The sequence below is a fragment of the Taudactylus pleione genome, unplaced genomic scaffold, assembly GCF_031769625.1.
Source record: "Taudactylus pleione unplaced genomic scaffold, aTauple2 ptg000685l, whole genome shotgun sequence".
Classification (NCBI taxonomy): Eukaryota; Metazoa; Chordata; class Amphibia; order Anura; family Myobatrachidae; genus Taudactylus; species Taudactylus pleione.
The window spans coordinates 5,429,035-5,452,299 of NW_028285087.1; the positions used below are offsets into that span (position 1 = coordinate 5,429,035).

The following is a 23,265-nucleotide window of genomic DNA, read 5'->3' on the forward strand; positions in this document are numbered from 1 at the left end:
CCAGCTCCTCTCCTGAGCTCTCACTAATAACCAGCTCCTCCCCTGAGCTCCTGCTAATAAATAGTTCCTCCCCTGAGCGCTCACTAATAACCAGCTCCTCGCCTGCGCTCTCACTAATTATCAGTTCCTCTCCCAAGCTCTAATAACAAGCTTCTCCCCTGCGCTCTCACTAATGACCAGCTCCTCCCCTGCACTCTCATTATCAGTTCCTCCCCCAAGCTCTAATAACAAGCTCCTCCCCTGCGCTCTCACTAATTATCAGTACCTCTCCTGAGCTCTCACTAATAACCAGCTCCTCCCCTGAGCTCCTGCTAATAAATAGTTCCTCCCCTGAGCGCTCACTAATAACCAGCTCCTCGCCTGCGCTCTCACTAATTATCAGTTCCTCTCCCAAGCTCTAATAACAAGCTTCTCCCCTGCGCTCTCACTAATGACCAGCTCCTCCCCTGCACTCTCATTATCAGTTCCTCCCCCAAGCTCTAATAACAAGCTCCTCCCCTGCGCTCTCACTAATTATCAGTACCTCTCCTGAGCTCTCACTAATAACCAGCTCCTCCCCTGCGCTCTCACTAATTATCAGTTCTTCCCCTGAGCTCTCACTAATAACCAGCTCCTCTACTGAGCTCTCAGTAATAACCAACTCCTCCCGAGCGCTCACTAATAACCAGCTCCTCCCCATGACTAGTTCCTCCCCTGATCTCTCGCTAATAACCAGCTCCTCCCCTGAGCTCTCACTAATAACCAGCTCCTCTCCTGAGCTCTCACTAATAACCAGCTCCTCTACTGAGCTCTCAGTAATAACCAGCTCCTCCCGAGCGCTCACTAATAACCAGCTCCTCCCCATGACTAGTTCCTCCCCTGCGCTCTCACTAATAACCAGCTCCTCCCCTGCACTCTCACTAATTGTCAGTTCCTCTCCCAAGCTCTAATAACAAGCTTCTCCCCTGCGCTCTCACTAATGACCAGCTCCTCCCCTGCACTCTCATTATCAGTTCCTCCCCCAAGCTCTAATAACAAGCTCCTCCCCTGCGCTCTCACTAATTATCAGTACCTCTCCTGAGCTCTCACTAATAACCAGCTCCTCCCCTGAGCTCCTGCTAATAAATAGTTCCTCCCCTGAGCGCTCACTAATAACCAGCTCCTCGCCTGCGCTCTCACTAATTATCAGTTCCTCTCCCAAGCTCTAATAACAAGCTTCTCCCCTGCGCTCTCACTAATGACCAGCTCCTCCCCTGCACTCTCATTATCAGTTCCTCCCCCAAGCTCTAATAACAAGCTCCTCCCCTGCGCTCTCACTAATTATCAGTACCTCTCCTGAGCTCTCACTAATAACCAGCTCCTCCCCTGCGCTCTCACTAATTATCAGTTCTTCCCCTGAGCTCTCACTAAATATCAGCTCCCTTCTGAGCTTATGTACAGAGATACGTAATGATGATGATAGCAGCACTGTCTAGCTGCATCTAATTGTGTACAACTTAATTTAGTAGCATTGTGGCTGTATTGTATCACTTTGAGGCCATCTATGTGCATTACTTGACATTTCCATTTGGATCGCTGCAGCAAAGAAAATGCCAATTTGATTTTCAAATGGGGAGAACATTTGTAGTTTGTAGTTAATTTATTTTCATTTGTATTTAAATATATTTTATATTATTTTGTGTCTGACACTTCATTACATTCTTATATTGTATACAAATAGGGTAATATCACTATTTGCTACTGACACCGTCAAACCACAACTCTGCGCTACTGTACGGCTCAAGTATGGCTGACATGCACATATATGCGTCTTACAAGTTGTGCCCCTGCTCTAAAATCTGTAACCATTGGTTCACCTGTACTCCTATATAACATCGTTTCCAACACTGTAACATAATTTCCATGGACAATTTACAAACGAGGAGAGCAAGAGACAATCCCATGGGCTTTTGGCAAATACAGGCAGAATGCTAGACAGACCATTAACGCTCCTTGCCCAATGGTTTCCTCTATGCTCTGTCAAGCATTTTGCCTGTGTTTCCCTAGTGGCCGGGTAAAGGATGAGTTTTGTGCTCTGTATGATCAATGATCCTTTTTTAAGGTGTTGTCTGTGGTCCGTACAATGCTAAGCAAAGCGAACATTGCTGAAACCGAAGGCAATGTATGTCGGGAATACAATTTATATATACACCCAATGGTTTTGTTTATGAGCAAATGAGGCCTTTCCACAAATCAGGCCCTATTTCCTGCCTTCTACATCAATCACAAATATATCTACATATAATTTACCCCACCTTTTGGGCCCCAGTAAATTAAAAGAGGTAAAATCACTCTCCATAAATCATACTGATTCAAGGCAGCAGCGATTTAGCAAATATGTTATTGATTCACAAATACAACAACTTATAAAACATGAGACCATGGAAGAGGTCAGAGTCAGGTGAAAGCAGATTATTATAACCTCCGTAGATAAATCAGGCTACCCCAGGTGTTCCTCAGGTCATATAAAAAATGCCTTCCTCAGTGAAGTGTTGCACAGTGGCAGCCATTTTGTGCCTCAGTCATGTTCTCAGGGAATTCATAAGTTGCATCTACATTGGTATTGGTACTGCCCACAAAATGGCGGCCTCTGCAGTGCTCAGGAAGCAGGTGCACCAGCTGATTTGCTTCAATCCCTCACTTAACGTAGCTTAAAGAAAACCTACATGTGATGCGAAAAAAAGGAAACGCCCATTCTCTCCTGTGTATAGAGTCATGTCCGCATGTGCCTTGCTAACAATATTAGGCGCAAAGGGTCTGATTCAGAGCCGCTCGTAAGCGGCCGCTCGTTCGTTCCGAGCGATGTTTGCACAACTGCGCATGCGTACGGATCGTAATACGCTTGCGCGAACCAGTCAGTGCGGCCGAAAATCGTTTGTTCGCTAAATAGCGAATGCCTGCTATTTTGAGTGACATGAGGAGGCGTATGTGGGTGGTAACAGGGGAAGGTGCTTGAAAACGGGGAGTGGAGATCAGAACGCAGGCGTGCTTAAAGGTCAAAACGGGCGTTTTATGGGTGTGCATAATTAATACAGCAGCGTCATTGACCACGTCACTAGGTTATTTTATAGTCAGAACTGCTCGCAAGATAGCGGTAGGAAAAACCAACCACAAGAATAGCGAGCAGTTCATACGCTGGTCAATTTACTCGATTAATCTAATAAATAGCGGACATGACGTAGGATGCGAGCGGCCAGGGGGCGTATTTTTCCAAAAAACGACCGCAAGTTTTCTTCACTCGTTCAGACCTAGAGGCGTGAACAGACCGCAAAGAGTGAACGGTTCATTTGAATAGCCACCCCTTTTTTCTGAACGAGCGAGCGCAAATAGCATCCGGCTCTGAATCAGGGCCAAAGTCTCATATATTAGGTACGGAGTCTTTGGCCCCAATGTACAAAGCACACATACCGTGGCTTTCCACATGTGCACCTGCCACACGTCAAGGCACGTTTGGAAGCACTGCGATGTATGCTTTATGAGGTACACTGCGCAAATGTTACACTTCACAGCGAGGCCCGACCTCATCAGTACAAACCCTTTCAATTAAACTTTTCAGCTTTCTCCTAAAAAAACTGCTCAGCTTGGCTGTATTTATTGCGTATATAAATCATGACTGTGAGGGGATACTGGGAACGCTTTTATTATATGTGCCAGTTGTGTATGAGTGTGACATTTTTTATTACATGGCTCGGTGTGCGCCTAGAAAAGCAGATCTCTGCCGATGATCAGGGCTTGTCCTATATTTTTAATGGGCCCCTTTTTGGCAGATAGGTGCAATTGCAGCTTCACGAGTACCGTCATACATTTCTCACAGACTGTCGCCTGATTTCCGTGCACAGTGCCGCGTGAGTATAAGAACTGTCTCATTAACACTGTAGGCTGAGACCCGATAATCTGGCAGCTCTGAACTGGTACTTTATCCTCGGGGGGGAAAATTGTGGTACATGGCAAAAAAAAAATGGCCCTGAATATATGCGCCCCCCCGACACCCCCTTAACTCTGCAAAACGAGGTGCACCAGTGTGCCAAATCTTCCCCTCTGCCTGCCATAAATGCAGCCATTTTGTCCTGAAATCCAATTTGCTCCAATGTAAACCAGGGTGCACTTGAGCAAATGAATGCGCCAAAGCTACATTGGCGCTGCCATTATGTTTTGTGTGGTACTTCTCTAGCTAAACCGCTTAGTTTTTAGTTTCACCTCCAGCTTCCCACAGATTTCCCATGGAGGAATCCCAGTCTGTGCATTAGTCTGGTAGGATTCCCGAGTGTCATTATAAACATCCCCTATATAAAGTCACCTCACTGTCTGGGGCCTTTTCCTCTACACATGTCCCAGATTGTCATCTTATAAAGCCATCTCACCGCTTCATTCCTCTTCCACATCGTCCCCATATAAAGGCATCTTGCTCATTCCCCCCCAGGCTGCACACACAAACACCTTATTGTATACACAGCATCCTGGGATTTTGGCAGCACCGGTAAAACACATTATCCCCCCCGGATGCACGGAGAGCAGACTGCAGGCTTTATTATTAAAAAAATGACAAAATTACAGTGCAAATTACCACATCATTAACCCATCACTGACTGTGGATCCGCAGAGTTGTACCCCTGAAAGATGCAATAGACTAACGCATACAGGGCGAGCTGGAGTCGACTCACTCGCAGAGCGTCTCTCCATTTGACCCCTGCGTTACATCCGGATTGCAGAGAACCGTTCCATTAACCCAGCGATGCCTGTGTCCTGCAGAAGCTCCACCCATAAACCCTTGTCCGTCCCTTGACCAGTAAACTTGTTTTAAGGTTAACTCTCGTCTGGCCGGGACCTTACATGTTGCCGTCACAGGCCTGCAGCACCCGAAATCCTGACAGAGGTCTGCGGCAGAACATCATTCCATTGACTCATGGCTGTCCCTCTCATGCAGTCTCTGGCACTGTCTTTAAAGTTCATCCTTGATTTTCCTGGCCACCCTCCTTCGCTGTTGTCGGCCAGACGGTTTTCCAGTCTCTTTCTGGTTTGATTCCCTTCCAGCAGTCTCTCTCCCAGCCTGGACTGTCTCATCGCCTGTTTTCTCTTGCTGACTGAGGCCACCTCTCATCAGAATCTTTGCTTGAGCTCTTTCCTGACAAAGAAAAACATGTACACAAGTTAGAACAGAGGATTTTCAGAGTAAGGGGAAAGTTTATCCTCAGAGGGGCTCATTCACAAAGTGCACTAATTCTGAGTCGCACCCAAATTAGCATGCGACGGCATCTAACGTTTTTTTCCCTGCAGACTGCGTATGCACCACAGCGAATGTAGTAACTTTGCGTATGTCCGCACGCATTCTGAGCAGACACCTATATCAGTCATATCTTTTGCGCCCCCAGCATGGGGTAGGTGGGAGAACCACTAACAGTTATGACGGCTGGTCTGGCGGACGGAGGGCTGGGTGTCAATACAGTCATAGTGATCTGTGCGTCTCAGAAATTGGGTGGACTATTGCATTAAACTTAGACCTTTTATTATAAATAAATATTTTGCTTCTAGAAGAGATGGATTAATCTAGGTTATATTCAGTTTGAGAGCGAAGCGACAGTGGGCAGCTTGTGTGCACCGGACAAATGCTGATTGCCCAGCGTGATTGTGCCAAATGTATACCCATTAATCAGACCCAAAAATTCACGTCCTATTTCTGAGTGAAAATTTTCTGCGCTCCTAAGCAGATCAAGTAATGTCCCCAAAATGTACCCTCTCCACCCATATATCCTTTATATCGCAGAGATTGCACGTTATTGATGTTCAGTCGTACATAGTAGTATATTGTGGGTCAGCTCGGAACCCCAGAATGGAGAAGTCACAAATATTCCGACATACAGGGAAGACCAAAGATTTCCAACACTGTTTGTATGTACAGCTGAGACATCACCAATTATAATGGCTGCACCATAACCAGAGAGGTCTGTTCACGTCTTCTATCTGGAATAGCACCTGAGCAGATTCTTAGTAATCTCACTTTAATAGCTTGTCTAAGCCAGCCCCAATCTGTGCAGCTACAGATATATCCACATACATCTAGCCTCCTTGTGCGTTAACCAGCCCTTCTAGTCCTGCCATGGCGGTAGTGCTGAGCGTCTTTCTTGCCTTTTTTTTACCTTTAAATGCGTCTTATTCGCAAAGCGATGCAACTTGTACACACATGCGGGTTCTGCTGATTACAATGATATGATGCGGCCTCTGACACTGTACCGTAGCATTGTGAATGCAGATACACCCGCAGTTGCACACAGAATATAGCCATGCCGCATATCATTAGCTGTCTGTGCATCCTATTCGCATTACTGTGGGAATAAAATGCGTCTGAAGGTAAAAAGTTGCACGACATGTTGCTCTGCGCTACTGAGTCGCATGGTGCTCACGCGTTATATTTAACGTGACTTGTAGCGCACGGAGGTAAGATGGCTGTGGACAGATCTGTATTGCAGTCATCGGTACAGCCTCTGCGGATCACACAAGCGTATTCCCGGGGGTCAGACCCATGATATACTCTGAAATATAAAGATTCTACATGGCAATCCGAGGGGAGGGTTCATGAACGGAGAATGGCCTGGATTAAGTCTAGCCTTGTGATTGTCTGCGCCAGCCCTAATGTTAGAGTCTAAATCATTCCCCTCTCTGGCCAGAACAGCCATAAGAAACCAGGGACATAGAAAATATGAGCGCTGCATTCTGGAAGCTAACAGACCAGTGAAAAGTCAGGACATTAGCGAGGAGCGTTACTCACCTACACACAGCAGGCCTGATTGAGAGATGGACAGTATTGCACGGGTGTCGGTCCCGTTTTCTAAAGACTCTGCCGCTGCGCATGGCGTCCATCCCAGAATCAGCCCCTTAGCTCTATCACTTTCATGTTGTGCTCCAGGTTTTAATACATGTCCCCTAATGGCTGCAATTCATAAACAGAGCGACTGAGGGGCCTGATTCACGGAAGGACGCTAATCCCGTCCCGACTGCATCTTTGTACACAGGGAGTGTGCAAACATGCGCAAATGTCACAGCGCTGGGATTTCCCACCGGCAGCATCGCAAAATCCAAACAACTGCGTACAAAAACGCAGCATCCGTCGCAGATCCTTCGATAATCGGCCTTCTGAGTAACACTACAGTTGCGCAGGATGGCCGCGTGTACCGAGACGTCAGAGCCAATTTTATTGCGTACGGGATTGCAGACGCAGGCCCTGACTGCCAATCACGCTGAAGGTAAAAAGTCGCTGCGAGCAACTACAGTACCTTGCCGTATGTGCCGTGCGACTTAGAGTCGTGCGCAGTTTACCAATAATCGGTCAGCTGCGTAAATATCGGCATTGCGTACATCTCTGAGTCAGGCCCTGAGATGATAATAATACATGTCATATATTTACAAATTTATATATACCGTATATAGAGTCATTTATAAGATAATTGTTTTCAATGTTAGGATTGGACCCATAAGAGGTTTATAAACCCTAATGAATAGGATGTTACATAAATGCTGCTGCTATTGAACTATTTAGTTTGTCTATCCTGATGCAGACGTGAACGCAGTGCCGGCAGATTGAGCGATTGTTAGCCATTGCGCATAAGCCGTACTGAGCACGTGCGGCCATTGAATTGCCATCACGCTCGCACAAAGGATTCACCCGCAAAGTGAGTGGCAGGTAGTCTGCGTTTGGAGAGGTAACGGGGGGTGGTTAGAAAAACGCAGGCATGTTTCTGGGTGTCCATTAATCAGCCATTGCGTCCTTGCTGGCACCAGGAGAGCCCTCTGTGTGTCTGGAGACCGGCTATGTCTGTGGCAGCTTAGCCTTACTCAGGAGGCTGACGGCCGCCTGATCTACGTTCAATGTTCCCGGTTTTGTGCGTGAGTGGTGGATGTGAGATGCTGTTATTGGGCGTCTCTAAGCACTGAACGGCGCAGAGTCATTACCATATTTCCGCAATTGCAATCCGTGAGAAATCGTCGAGTGCCAGGTACCGTGTTTACTGCCAGGTGCCGTGTTTAATATTGAGACTCAGATTTCCTGCATGCTTCCGAAGACGCAACATCAGATCACCATCGGGAACATTGCGCTGGTCAACGGGCATCGGAGCAGCCCGAAGGTTGCAAAGAATGGCCGTCTCAACTAAGCTGCCGGGGCTAGCGACGTCCGGTGGACGCAGCCCCTGGCTGTGGCGCGCCTCACAAATGGGGCTGACACATCCGTTTACTGAAACGCACCCCCTCTCCGCCCCCAAACGGCTGCGGTGTGTCAATTACACTGCGAGCCAGTTCACAGTGCGACTGGAGCCGCAATAGTGCAAAAAAAGTACAATACATTCAACACAAATAATTATGGTGAATAGAGTAAAAAAGAACGCGGCCGTGCTTAATTGCCGGTTGTTTTACTATAAATATGGATCTAAACTTTAAAAATAAATGTGTAAAAGCTAATTATACTTCTTACATGTCACCTGTGGTTAGTTAGAACCTGATTCAGCCCCGGACGCCATAGCCGCAGTGCGTATTTCTTGCGTTGGTGCTGCCCACTCTGGTCACAATGCCGATAGCCGTAACCTGATTGACAGGCTGTAGGCATTTCGGGGAGGCAACGGAGCAAACAGTCGGCCCCGTTTTCTGGGCGTACCAAAGTCAGTGCCTGTGATGCAGTTTCATGGGCCCAAGCAATGTAGTTTTGCCAGACATCCTGAGTAACCTAAGATACCTAGATGTCTGATGCTGAGACCAATGGTCGTCATATTGATCTGATGCGGACGATTGTTGCGATGTTGATTCAATGCGGAGTCTTCAGACGCAGGCAGCAGATCAGAGAAGCTGTGGCTTTTGCATCTTTCCGCACAGCGACAACTATGGCGACAACACCTCATCAGTAGGGTAAAACTAACCTGTCTCACGACGGTCTAATCCCAGCTCACGTTCCCTATTGCTTCCACCTCTGAGTCAGCCCCTTAGGACATTGTTAGAGGCTGCCATGTTGGGGAATAACTGGATGGATCTGGTCTCTCTGACGGAAAGACTATGGTCAGAAGACTGGATATTCCGCTAGCCCTGATCCAATAACCAGATGTTGGTCTGTAGCGCCAGTCATTACTGGCGCACACATGCAGCGATTTGGAACCGATTTTGGTCTGAAAAGGACCCATTCACGTAGGTGGGAAAACTGGACGAAATCTGGCTTTGGTGGGTCCTGTTACTGCGCACAGACCAACAGGCGCCATCTTCATATGATTTCTGCTGAATTATGATTGGACAGTGGGCGCATTTTTATTCATGTGTACTTTAATATTGGCCAAATTACCAGATACCCCCGTCTCTTCATCACTTGCAGTCGGGAGTGTCTGAGTTGTGGCACCTTTTCTCCAAAACAGCCCACTTATTTGTCCTACATTACCCCCGCACCCCCATACAAGGACCCGTTAACCAGCACATGTAAAACCCAATCACACCTGCACTGTCACTGGTGTCTAACATAAAGCTAATGTGAGTAATGGTTCTAGGAGACGGCATTTTAATCACTCATGTAAACTCCCCCCAAGCTTCACATATCAGATAATCTGCCAAACTCTCGGTACACGGAAACAAAAAGACTTGGCAAAAATATTTTAAAAATTCAGATTCTGCCTGAGGGAAACACAGAGGATTAAATAACAAATGATAATAATTTATGTTGGTCACAGATGTGCACCCTGGGAGTCTCTACAACATACGGCTGGGACACTCCGAGAAGTTTCCTTTAAATTCAGCGTCGTAGTCGCATGGCAGACGCAGGAAAAAGTTGGTTTTAAACACGTATAGAGTCGCAGATGAAGCACAATGAAACTTGGCGTAAGGAAAAGCCGTGGCTACTTTATCGTGGCACTTTGTATACACATTCAGTCGCACACAGGTGTACAAATGTCGCACACCCTACTGATCAGTGCAAGCCAGCAATGCAGTTCTGTCGTCTCCCAGTGGTTTTATTTATGAGAACATTTCGAGTGAAAAAGGCAGTCGTCGCGGCCACACAGGACCTGCCGTGCCGAGAGGGTCTATTTGGTGCGACTGTCTGCAGCCACAGTAAAAAATGGACATCTGTATGTGGTTCCTTTTGGACATTATAAACACTTTGGGCCTAATACCAAATGAGCACTATGCAGAACGCTGCTGTGTGCCTATGTGCTTATAGAGACGTAGAGATGTTTCATATGTTTATTGATGTCTACAAGCAAACACGTATTTCGCAATCAAAAGAAATAGGTAACAGTATGGGCGTAATGCCGCCATTGATGAATCCACTTCTGCCCCTGATGCCGTTTCAGCTTGCTGCTACAAAGCTTCTACTGGTATTGTGGCTCCTCAGACTCTCCAACTGTGCGGGAAGAAGGGTCTTTGAGGTTCGGCCACCTCAACTGCTACCATCTCAGTTATTCATAAAGATGGGAATGACCCTAATTTCTGTGGGAGCTACAGACAGATCTCCCTTCTGATCTAAAGATCTCTGCCATGATCCAGGATTCTCAGCTGAATCTTTGGCTGCCTAAACGTATCCATCCTGGCCATGTTGGTTTTATTTTTGGTCGCCAAGCTTTGGACAACACCAGAAGGCTGATCGATCCTGTACACCTGATTGAGGCTTCCAAGTCTCCTGCTCTAATAAAGGCACTAGATGCTGAAATTAAGTATTTGACCACATTGATTGGTCCTTCATGATGGGAACGCAGAAGACCTTTGTTACTTGTGGGGAATTGTTGGCTAGGATCATTGCTCTTTATCGTAACCCCTCCACCTCAGTCCTTGTGAATGGCTCTCTCTCAGCCCCCTTTATGACTGCTAAAAGGTGCCTGACAGGGTTGCCCTTATTCAATCCCTATTTTTGGAGCCACTACCCAACAGGGTACTGTGAGACCCAAAGAAGCTCCTTATGCCGACATTGTCTCACTCTTTATTTATAAGCCGCTGGTCTCTCTTCCTAATGTCCTTAACAAACTCCCTCAGTTCGGCTTCCTCTCTAATTTTAAAATGAATGCCTAAAAGACTGATTGGACTTGGATTTCTTCCTGCCTCCTACGGCCTAAAAATTATTGCGCATACGCAGAAGGACGTCCCTATGGGCACATGCCGCGGCGGGGTGGGGGGGGGTGCTGGGATAGATCCAATTGGATCCTTCTCACAGCACTCTCCTGATAGACGCCCATAGGCTTCTATAGGGTAACACCAGCTGAAGATGGCGTTACCCACCGCATCCAAGCCCTGGAGTGCATCACATTTCGGGGCTTGGTGCACACGAGAAATGTGGTCAAACCCCTCCTAAGGACCTGATGCAGAGCCGCAGACAAGCCGCGCCCCAAAACCGATGTTCACGTAGCCGAGGGTTTTTTTTGCAACTGCGCATGTGCGAAAACCCTTAAAAACTTGTACGGCGCATGCGTTACACAGAGCGCACGCACAAAGGCGCTGCTGCAATCAAAACGAAAGATGTGGAAAAGTGATGGATGTTCCTGGGCGGTGACTAAGGGCGGGATGTACTAAACGTGAAAAAGAGGTAAAACACCCAAAAATGCAGTTTTCGGGAGTTTTACCGCTGTCCACAAATGTTCTAAGCACCAGAATGCTTCATCCCGATGAAGGTGGCGTTACCCAATAGAAGCCTTTGGGCTTCTTTTCGGGACGCTCTCCCTTGGGAGGGATCTGATCGATTGGTTACTATGGGCAACATCTCCACTTTTAAAAACCCGCACTATGGTAAATATGCCACCTATATAAAAGTACAGTACATTAAAAAACGAAAACAGAGTCCCGTAGATGCTATTTTTCCAAAGACGGTTACAGCCATCGTGCGTTAATTCCTGGCCGGCTAATCCCCACTATTTTCCATGTCAGGAGCGTGATTAGTCTAATCTGTCCTTACCTGGTGCTCCTCCAAGCAGCTAATGATTATCTCAGTATCCCGGTGCTCAGCCAGCATCAGCCATTTATAATATGTATATTAATCAGGTGTGTACGATCCTCTGCTGCTCTCACTGTACCACGCCAGGGACTGCATGAAATGTAAGGCTCGTACTCTCACACTCCTCTGCCCAAAGATTGTATATCCCAGCAACCGGGTTCTACAGAAGCACTGCCCCAAACAGATAGTTAGAGCTATAGGTATTGATGGGCTGAGCGCCTCTCTGTTGCCTTTCCTGGATTATTACATATTAATTTATTTGTATAGCACGCACATATTACACAGCGCTCTACAGAGAGCATCTCAGTCATTCACATCGTCCCTGCCTCAGTGGAGCTTACACTCTATATTCTCTATCACAGGGATATAACACACACACACTTGGGTTATTTTATTTGTCAGAATCCAATTAACCTATGAGTATGTTTTTGCAAACATTGGGGAGAACATACAAACTCTACACATATAGCGACTTGGTCAGGAAATGAACTCATGTGAGCACAGATGGTGTAATGGTTAGCGTTACTGCCTCACAGCACTGAGGTCGTGGGTTCGATTCCCACAACGCCCCTAACTGTGTGGAGTTTGTATATTCTCCCTGTGCTTGCGTGGGTTTCCTCCGGGTGCTCCGGTTTCCTCCCACACTCCAAAAATATACTGGTAGGTTAATTACTTCCCCACAAAACTAACCTTAGTGTGTATGTGTGTGAGCATGTGTTAGGGAATATAGATTGTATCTTCCACTGGGGCAGGGACTGATGTGAATGGTAAGATATTCTCTGTAAAGCGCTGCGGAATATGTGTGCGCTATATAAATAACTGGTAATAAATAAATAAATGTGAGGCAGTGCTCACCACTATGCAACTGTGATTTATATTTTCTACTACCATTGGTGATTTCATTGACTCCCATGCGACTAACCCTCCATCATCTCAGCACAGCATGGTCTGACATCACAGGATCCCCCCATAAGCAAATTAAAATAATTCAGAACTAATTCAGCCCAGCTGAGCGGTGTGTACGGGGCAGGGGGGAGCCTGTTACTGACGTACCTCTAGCAACCACAGCATGGGGCTGGTGCAAGACCAGATATCAACGGTGTAAATTCTATGGGCGGCGCTGGTTTCCGCTTGCACGCGCACGAACCCCCACATTAGCTGATTGGAATCTGGCATTAGCATTAGACAGTAAATCAGGCTGCCGCAGCTGCCCGCAATTTCAGCCATTTTGTGTGCGACTCAGAATCAGAACCAAATAGGGCAGCCTCAGAGGGTGATACCCCAAAAATAATATCTATTGCAATCCAAATGGACTGAAATGGAAATTAGCTCCACACCTGCTAAGGGTCAGCGATGGCGTCACAAACGCGAGTAATCGTCCCACGTGACTTTCCATCCCGCCCGACTGAGCTCAATACGACCGGAATTTGATTATTTAGAAAATTGCCTCAGGCGCTGCAAAATTTTGTCAAAAGCAAATCAAATAGTCTAAACAGCCGATTGTGGGCAGCAGCAATGACCAGCCAAACTGCATATTCCCGGCCTGGCACACAAGTCCGTATGTGGCCGCAACTAACAAGCTTTAGCAAACTGCGCATGCCCTGAAGTGAACATAGCAGTCTTTACGTCTCTCCGGCTATCACTGCCACGCCTGCGACACTGCCATGAGACAGACTTTATTTGCGTTCACTTCAGGCCGCCTCCCAATCACCGCCTAGGAACGCCATCACCACATTTCTGATACCGTCTGCCCCGGGCACACCAGCACCTTTGTGCGTACTCTGTGTGACGCATGCGCCGTAGGGGTTTTCAGAAAGTTTTGCGCATGCGCAATTGCAAATAATCGCTCAGCTACGTGAATAACAAGAGATATGGTAAGAACTTACCTTTGTTATCTCTGTTTCTACGAAGTCCATAGGGTCCACAGGGTTGACCTTGGGGTATAGCTGGATCTGGATCCACGGGCACCACGCAGTTAAAGCTTTGCTGCTCCCAGGATGCACTTGGGTCCGTCCTCCTCTATACCCCGCCCCGGCCACAGGCACCTCAGTTGGTAAGCAGCTAAGGCCGGAGGAGGAGACTAAACAGAGAGAAGGAAGACTGGAACACACAAGAAACCATACTCACAGAAATGGGAGACGGAAAACCGGTGACCAGCCACACAGCCCATTTGAAGCCAGGTGCGTCAGGGCGGGCGCCCTGTGGACCCTATGGGCTTCGTAGAAACAGAGATAACAAAGGTAAGTTCTTACCATATCTCTTGTTTTCTACTTCAGGGTCCATAGGGGGTCCACAGGGTTGACCTTGGGGATGTCCCAAAGCAGTTCAACTAAGGGCGGGGACGCTCCTGTGCTGAAAGGAGTACCCGGCGCCCAAAGGATGCATCCTGAGAGGCGAAGGTGTCAAACGCATAAAACCTCAAAAACGTCTGAATTGAAGACCAAGTAGCCGCCTTACACAGCTGAACAGCGGAGGCGCCACGTCTAGCAGCCCAAGAGGGACCCACAGAACGAGTGGAATGAGCCTTAACAGAGGCTGGCACAGGTAAACCCTCCTGCGCATAAGCCTCACAAATAACTGAACGAAGCCAACGGGCTAACGTTTGCTTGTTGGCAGGCCAACCCCTCTTGTGAAAACCAAAGAGGACAAACAAAGAATCCGACTTCCTAACCGAAGCAGTCCGGTCCACATAGATTCTAAGTGCCCGGACCACATCCAAGGAAGCCTCACCAGCCGAAAGATCAGGTGACTGAAAAGCTGGCACAACAAGTTCCTGATTAATGTGGAACTTTGAAACCACTTTGGGCAAAAACTCAGGACGCGTGCGGAGCACTGCCCTGTCCTGGTGAAAAATCAGAAAAGGAGGGCGACAGGAAAGCGCCCCCAATTCTGAAACCCTCCTGGCCGAAGCAATTGCCAGGAGAAAAATGGTCTTAAACGTCAGCCACTTGAGCTCCACCGACTCAAGCGGCTCAAAAGGAGGACCCTGCAAGACCCTCAGTACCACCGTCAAGTCCCACGGAGCCACCGGAGGCACGAAGGGAGGCTGGATCCTGAGAACACCTTGGAAAAAGGTGTAAACATCTGGCAGTGTAGCAATCCGTCGCTGAAACCACACGGACAAAGCAGACACATGAACCTTCAGAGAGGCCAGGCGTAAGCCGAGGTCCAAACCCGATTGAAAAAATTCCAAGATTCTGGAAACCCGGAACACCTGCGGATCATAGTTTCTGGATTCACACCATTGAAAATAAGTGCGCCACACCCTGTGGTAAATCCGCGCGGAGGCAGGCTTGCGTGCCCTAAGCATGGTACCAATCACTGAACTGGAGAAACCCCTAGACCTCAAGACGGCTGTCTCAAGAGCCACGCCGTCAAAGACAGCCGACCCAGATCCGGGTAAAGGCAGGGCCCCTGAGACAACAGGTCCCGACGCTGAGGAAGAAGGTACGGAGCGTCGATGGAGAGGCACCTCAGATCGGAGTACCAAGGACGTCTGGGCCACGCCGGAGCCACCAGCACGAGCGTGCCGCCGTCCTGCTTGAATTTCCGCAGAACCCGAGGAAGTAAGGATATCGGAGGAAACAGATACGCCAGGTGAAACGTCCATTTCACCGACAGAGCGTCTACCAGACAGGCGCCTGCGTCTCTTGTCCTTGACCCGTAAACGGGCAACTTGTGATTGTGACGGGAGGCCATCAAGTCCAGCTCCGGCAACCCCCACCTGTCCACGAGTAGCTGAAACACCTCTGGGTGAAGCGACCATTCCCCGGGATGCACATCGTGACGGCTGAGGAAGTCCGCCTCCCAATTGAGGACTCCGGGAATGAAGACTGCCGAGATCGCTGGAACGTGACACTCCGCCCAAGCAAGAATGCGAGACACCTCCGACATTGCTGCCCGACTGCGAGTTCCCCCTTGGTGGTTGATGTACGCCACCGTGGTGGCGTTGTCGGACTGCACCTGAACCGCCCTTCCGTGAAGAGCGGGGCCGGACGACTGCAGGGCCCTGTACACAGCCCGCAGTTCCAGGATGTTGATGGGGAGAAGTGCTTCTTCCGCGGACCAACGACCCTGAAGCGATAATGAGCCGGTCACTGCCCCCCAACCCCGAAGACTGGCATCCGTCGTGAGCAGGACCCAGTCCGGGATCCAAAAGGGGCGCCCCTCGACCAGATGCACCGTCTGAAGCCACCAAGCCAAAGACTGCCGAACCTCCGCGGACAACACCAGCATCTGAGAGCGGATCCGGTGAGGTAACCCGTTCCATTCCGATAGAATCAGCCCCTGCAGGGGCCGGGAATGGAACTGGGCAAATTCCACCATGTCGAATGTCGACACCATGGACCCCAGAACTCTCATAGCTGAATGGACCGACAGGCGGCAACTGCTCAGGCAACTGTGTATCCGCAGCTGCAGGGAGGAGACCTTCTCTGGAGTCAGGAAAATCCGCTGCTGACGAGAATCCAGCAGGGCTCCCAAATGAACCATCCGCTGTGATGGAATCAGGGAGGACTTCTTCCAGTTTATCAACCACCCGTGTGACAAGCAATGGTCAGGTGGAGATGTCGAAGAAGCACCTCCGGGGAGCTCGCCAGCAGCAGAAGATCGTCCAGGTACGGCAACAGACGTAGACCCTGACCCCGAAGGTGGGCAGCCATAACCGCCATCACCTTGGTGAACACCCTCGGAGCCGTGGAAAGGCCAAAAGGCAACGCCCGAAATTGGTAGTGATGGTTCAGGATAGCAAACCTCAGATACCGCTGATGTGCCGGTGCTATGGGCACATGGAGATAGGCGTCCTGGATATCGAGGGAGACCATATAATCCCCGGGTTCCATCGCCAGAATGATGGAACGTAACGTTTCCATCCTGAACCTGGGAACTCTGAGGTATCTGTTCAGAGACTTCAAATTCAGGATAGGGCGATGAGAACCATTGGGTTTCTGTACCAGAAACAGAGTAGAATAGTACCCCGTCCCGCGCTGAGACTGCGGAACGGGAACAATGACCCCTGCTTGTAGCAAGGATTCTATAGCTACCTGAATCTGACCAGCTTTGGTCTTGTCCAGAGAAGGACTCGTACAGAAAAACTGGTGGGGCGGCCTGAACCGAAAAGACAGGGCGTACCCCTGAGAGAGAACCCAGGCATCCGTGGTGGTATTGTGCCAACACTGGGCGAATTGGAGAAGTCGGCCTCCCACTCTGGGGTCCCCCAGAGAGAGGCCCGTCCCATCAGGCAGCAGGCTTATCCTCCTGCTTGGAAGAAGGGCGCCGAGCACTCCATGCCTGCTTCTTGGGCTTGGGTGCGGCCTTGGTCGCCGAATGTCTCGGGAAGGACTGGCCCTTGGCCTTACCCTGAACCCGAAAGGACCGAAAGGCAGAGCTCCTCACTTTAGCCGGCGCAGAGACCGAAGGGAGAAAAGCCGACTTGGACTTAGCCAAAGTATCCACTATTCTGTCCAAATCCGGACTAAATAGTAAATCACCATTAAAAGGCAAGGCCTCCAGACCCTTTTTTGAATCTGCATCAGCCCTCCAGGACCTCAGCCACAGGGAGCGCCGAGCAGATACCGCTGCAGCCGACACCCTAGAAGTGAGCAGGCTGGCATCCAAAGACGCTTCCCCAATATAGGAAGCTGCATCCCGCATCTGTCCCACTAACGCTCTCTGGATATCCGGAGCCTCATCAGGAAAGGTATCCTCCAAGGCATTGGCCCATGCCTCAATGGCTTTAGCCACCCAGGAGATAGCCATGGACGGGCGAGCCACCGCCCCGGAAAGAGAATAAATGGACTTTAAACAAGTCTCCACCTTCCTGTCCGTGGGATCCTTCAAAGAGGAGATAGACGGCAATGGCAACGTCGCACTTTTGATCAAGCGGGTAACGTGGGAATCCACCGCCGGCGGAGTTTCCCATTTCCTGCAATGAGCTTCAGGAAAAGGATAGTTCGCCGCCAACCTCTTCTGTGGATGGAACCTCTTACTAGGTAATTGCCAGGCCGCCGCCATATGATCCGATAATTGATCAGACAGGGGGAACACAGTTGAGGTCACCTTGGCCTTTTTAAAATTAGGAAACTTCGACCTAGGAGCCGGCGCATCATCCTCAACATGTAGGATAGCCCGCACCGCCCTAACTAAGGCTGGAACATTAATGGAGGACTTAGCTTCCACCTCCTGCCCCATGACATCAGAGTCAGAGTCCTCATGGATTTCTCCATCATCTGAGGACACTTCCGAGTCCGACAACTGCGCAGCTAGTGAACTCACAACCGGACGTTTAGACACCCTTGGTGGCACATCACCTTGCAACATAGACTGAAACGCCGAGGATGAAGCCGCCAGACTCTGTACGGAGCTGGATAGAACATCCACCCAAGGCGGAGGAGCCGTCGGAGCAACACTCTGCAAAGGCACTACAGACTGACACGTCCCTGGGGAAGACTGCACATACACAGGCAGTCCCGAGTAAGGACCCACAGTCTGGGCCCCGGGGGAAGACCGCAACATTTGTGGAACCCTCGGGGAATGGGGGATGGTGGGCTGCGGTAACGCCCTAGAAGGGACCGCTGATGGGACCGATAACCGGTCCGCAATAGACGCCAGCACCTGTGAAAACATCGCCCAAGGAGGGTCCTGTGATACAGGGGGGTTGGAGGGGCCCGTTACCAGCTGGCACCGCCCGCACAGACCATCCTGAGATAAGTCCTCCCCATCAACTCCAGCAGCACAGCGTCTGCAGGAAAATAGCACAGGAGCCACAGAGCGCTCAGTCTCCTCATCCGACATGATACCGTAAATACACAAGAAATAGGTATCACCAGAGGAATTACGGTTTTAACACCCGCGCACTCACCAGTATGCGAAACAACAGCCCAGATATGGTACTGTGTAGCACACAACAGTATGTGACTGACCCCACAAATACGTGTTTTATATATGTGAGGGTCTCAGAAAAACGCCCTTCCCCCACACACCTGCCGGGCCGTAGGAGAAGGAAAGGGATAGTTATAAGCTGACAGTAAGGAGAATAAGTCACAGACAGGCAGCACTAGCAATAGTCACATACAATGCAGAAAAGTTATACTCACTGCACCTTCCGCTACAATCAACCGCCCAGATTCAGTGTCTGGGAGGGCTATAGCGCTGTGTACACTGTCCTTTAGCTGGGGAGAGGTACACAGGGGGACCGGTCCACTTGATACCGCCTGGGAGTCTGCGATGTGCCAGTAAAGATGGCCGCCGGAGACCTCAGAGGAGGAGTGGCCGTAAGATAAGAGCAGCTCAGCGACGCCAGACTGCTTGTTGAAAGGCGCGCTGAGCTGAGGGGAGGAGCCGCTAGACAGGAAAGGCTGCCTCCCCTGGCTAGCAATTAACCCCCGGGTTGCCGGTCCCGCTACCAGCCTGATACCCTGGTGGTCTAGCAGACACGCGGGGTATTCCTCAATTGAGGGGGAGCCCGCCGCCGCTAGCGCCTCCGGTCTGTCCCCAGAGACCGGAGGCTCCTGACTGCATTGAAGTATCCGCGGGCCGCCGCATGCGGCGACCCGCGGCTTACCTGATCCCCGTCGCGTCCTGCAGCAGTCAAGGGAGTCCCCAGAGCCCGGCTAGTACAGGCTCTGGGGTCCCGCCGCGATCCCCAGAGCTGTACTGGCGTCGCGGCGCCAGCGGGGAGAAGGAGCGGCAGCGTGGACGTCCTAAAGGACAGTCTGATGCTGCCGCTCTAAAAGTGTAAAAAAATAAAAAATGTCTCTTTTAAAATAAAGCTTAGGGGCTGCTCCTGCAGCCCCACTGCGACAGGGTGACCCGACTCCGGCCGGGCACCAACTAAAACTGAGGTGCCTGTGGCCGGGGCGGGGTATAGAGGAGGACGGACCCAAGTGCATCCTGGGAGCAGCAAAGCTTTAACTGCGTGGTGACCGTGGATCCAGATCCAGCTATACCCCAAGGTCAACCCTGTGGACCCCCTATGGACCCTGAAGTAGAAATCGGCACTGAGTGCGGATTGTGCGCGGCTCAGTATCGGGCCCGGAATGAGGTAGGTAGAAGTGCCCATACTAATAACGATGGCCGCTCTCGTGCACGGAAAAAGTGGGGCGCTGTGTGCGCAGTAAGACGTAAGCATCGGCACATTGGCAGTTTGTTTTGAAATCCAGCTGCATTCCGACCGGCGTGTGGCTCACACCCAGATTTTATATAAAGAGCTGCACTTGCCCAGAAGGTGGTGGGCAGGTAAGTATATCTTCTTGAATATTTTCAACTAAAGTAAGAAAAAAAAAAAAATATAGGGACTGATTTTAAGTCGCAGGCAGAGTGGCTGAAGTTGTGGGCAGCTGCGGAACCCTGAATCCCTACTTTATACTAGTGCGACAATCCGTTCTGCTAATGCGGGGGATTGTACGTGTGCAAGGCTAGGTGCAGGAGAACCATCAGAAACAGGCGCCACTTCCCCGTACGCACGAGTCACACGGAGCCGGTCATACACGCCCACGACACTCCCATTGGTCAGGGTGCTTCTGTGCGATCACTTTGCCGTTGCCCAGTTCACGCCCCGACGCGCCCTATATCGCAGAAAGACAGATCCGGCCAAGGTGCATCCGAACAGGAAAGACATGCGTAAAGTCGTTTCTGCGCATGCGATTTATGCAAAAACGCCATTTGCGTCCGTGCAGGTTGATCCGTCCCATAGTGTGTAGTGATCCTTTAATGTGCACATTAAACCCACTGACACAATAATAATAATAATAATGACACATGTCATTTACAGAATATACAGGTCCTCAGCGCAAAAGACACCGTGCTTATATTATAGCGCAAATGCAGTTTTCAATGGGTGTTGCATGGCTTAACAGGTGGAGACGGTGATGAATGCAGGGGTGCTACAGTGCGAGGCTGTAGAGCCCCCTCATAAATGACCTTTACAGGTAACCTGACTGCAATGGGGACCCTGCAGGCAAAGGAACAATGGGCCTGATTCAGCTTTGGGAATAGAGTGAAGCTGGGTACACATTATACAATATCTTTAACGATTTGGCCGATTCCGACACATCGGAACGACAGATCGTTAAAATATGTGTAGTGTTTATGAAGTGTGTATGCGCTACATCGTGTAGTGCGCGCTCCCGTGGGGTCACCAGCCTCATCGCCTGATCTTATGTGCAGCGTGTAAGATCAGGCGATGCTGCTGACGGTCCCAGCGATATGCAGGGGAACCGGCAGATCGGGCGGTTGGCACCGGATCTCCCAGTGTGTACGAACCGCCCGATGTCGGCCCATCGGCGCTGGGATAGTCGCCGACATCGCTCGGTACACACATCGTTTAGTGTGTATCCAGCTTAAGATATAGCAAGTAACTGAGCATCTTGGTAAAACCATGTTGCACTGCAGGGGGGGGGGGGGGGGGGTCAGATTTAAATTGTGCAGAAAGACTAACATTTGGGAGGAGTGATTTCAAACATTGGGCCTGATTCAGAGCCGCTCGTAAGCGGCCGCTCGTTCGCTCCAAGCGATGTTCGCACAACTGCGCATGCGTATGGGTTGTAATGCGCATGCGCCAACCAGTCATTGTTGTTGGAAATCGTGCGCTCGTAATACAGCGAGGGGCTGCTAATTTGAGTGACAGAATGAGGCGTTTGTGGGTGGTAACAGGGGAAGGTGCTTGAAAACGGGGAGTGGAGATCCGAACGCAGGCGTGTCAAACGGTCAAAACGCCGTTTTATGGGTGTGCATAATTAGTAAAGGAGCGTCATCGACCACGTCACTTGGTTGTCTTTTAGCCTGAACTGCTCGCAGTGATTACAAGAAGTAAATCCTACCACAAGCACTGCGAGCAGTTCAGACACCTTTCGATGTTCCCGATTAATCTAATAAATAGTGGAGATGACGTATGATGCGAACGGCAAAGGGGCGTCTTTAGAAAATAGCGAGCGCATTTTTCGGACGCTTGCTCAGACATAGAGGCGTCAACAGACCGCAAAGAGCGAGCGCTCAATTTAAATATCCGGCCCCTTTTTAAGAACGAGCGTCCGCAAATAGCGTCCGGGTCTGAATCAGGTCCTGAAATCCTAATTGTAGTGTAAAAATAAATCTGTCCAGCATCTGTGGGCTGCATGCAAAACCAGCCAGAATTTACCCTACATGCCAAAAATAATGCCTGTATTTGCAGACCTTGCATTGCAACATGGTTTGTCCAGGTTCAGAGCTACTTGCTAAGCTGAATCAGGCCCCATAGCCCAGACCTCCAGCTCCAGTCGGCTGCCCGGCTCCTGCACATGAATGTCAGTACCGTGCGTTTTATACACAGAAATTTGCATGTTTGGGTGAGCGAGGTATTTCCCGGTATGAGACATAACAAAGAGAAAATCCCAGGACTCGAGGAAAAGATAAACAACCCTGGGGGCAAATGACTACCCAAAATATGAGGAGAACAAGTTTCACAAGAATATACAATGTAGCGATACAAGTTTGGCTTTGTTATCATGTACTTATTGGCAGTGTTACCTGCTCTGCATGTTCCGCTGCTCCGGTGAACCACAGCGCTATAGCGCAACGTTTACCCTCCGTGACCGCCCGTACGCCATGGGCATTCTCACCGCCGGAGCTGAACAGGACCAGGCGGCCGCAGCGGGGCCGGACCTCTGCCTGCCCATGTAGGAAATAACATTAAAATAAGAGATAACAATGACAAGTGAGTTACAGGGGAAATGGCGCCATTTTATGCATACAGATCAATAGTTCTTCACTGTAATGTTCAAGCACTAGTCCTCCAGTGTCAATTCCTATTTTATACCAGGGAATCAGTAATCTACCTGGAAACCAAAAGGGGGCGTTGTATTAAGGCAAATATAAATCAGCATAATTCCACACTTTCCTTCATAATTGCCCCTCAGGTGCTTTCCGCGGCCCTGCGCAGTTAGACTTGCATTATAAGTATTTAATTGTAGTCTACATGAGAAGTGTAATAACTCTGGTAGAATAGAACTGGTACAAAGTTATGTTAAATAATAATTAGTTTATTTATTGGCAGTACACCTGTAATTTTCCTGAGACAAATTTACCTACGCCCCTCCCTAAATGGCATGAGCAGGTTAAAGGTCAAGTCAAACAAAAAAATACAATGATAGTTTATTAATTAGAGCTCCGCATCCCATTCCCTGATTTATGCAGGCATGTAAGGAATACACGTGAGTGGAAGTAACAGTCTGCCATTCATATCTGACTGGCAGTAACTATAGCACAGAGGACGGATGACCCTGCTGGGTTCTCCCCATACAGTGCTGAGAAGTGTGCGGCTGTTTTCATAC

At 49.5% G+C, this 23,265-nt stretch overlaps 1 protein-coding gene across 1 annotated transcript in view; it reads right to left on the minus strand.

The window, feature by feature from the left end:
* Window positions 1-3,637: 3,637 nt before the first annotated feature.
* P3H3 (prolyl 3-hydroxylase 3) overlaps window positions 3,638-23,265 on the minus strand; it is a 56,204-nt gene continuing 36,576 nt past the window's right edge. Inside the window, exons 14-15 of the mRNA XM_088456103.1 lie at window positions 22,463-22,603; window positions 3,638-5,140 (exon numbers count right to left, since the gene is read on the minus strand). Coding sequence (XP_088312229.1) covers window positions 4,958-5,140; window positions 22,463-22,603 — 324 coding nt within the window. The 3' untranslated portion in view covers window positions 3,638-4,957. The remainder of the gene's footprint in view (window positions 5,141-22,462; window positions 22,604-23,265) is intronic.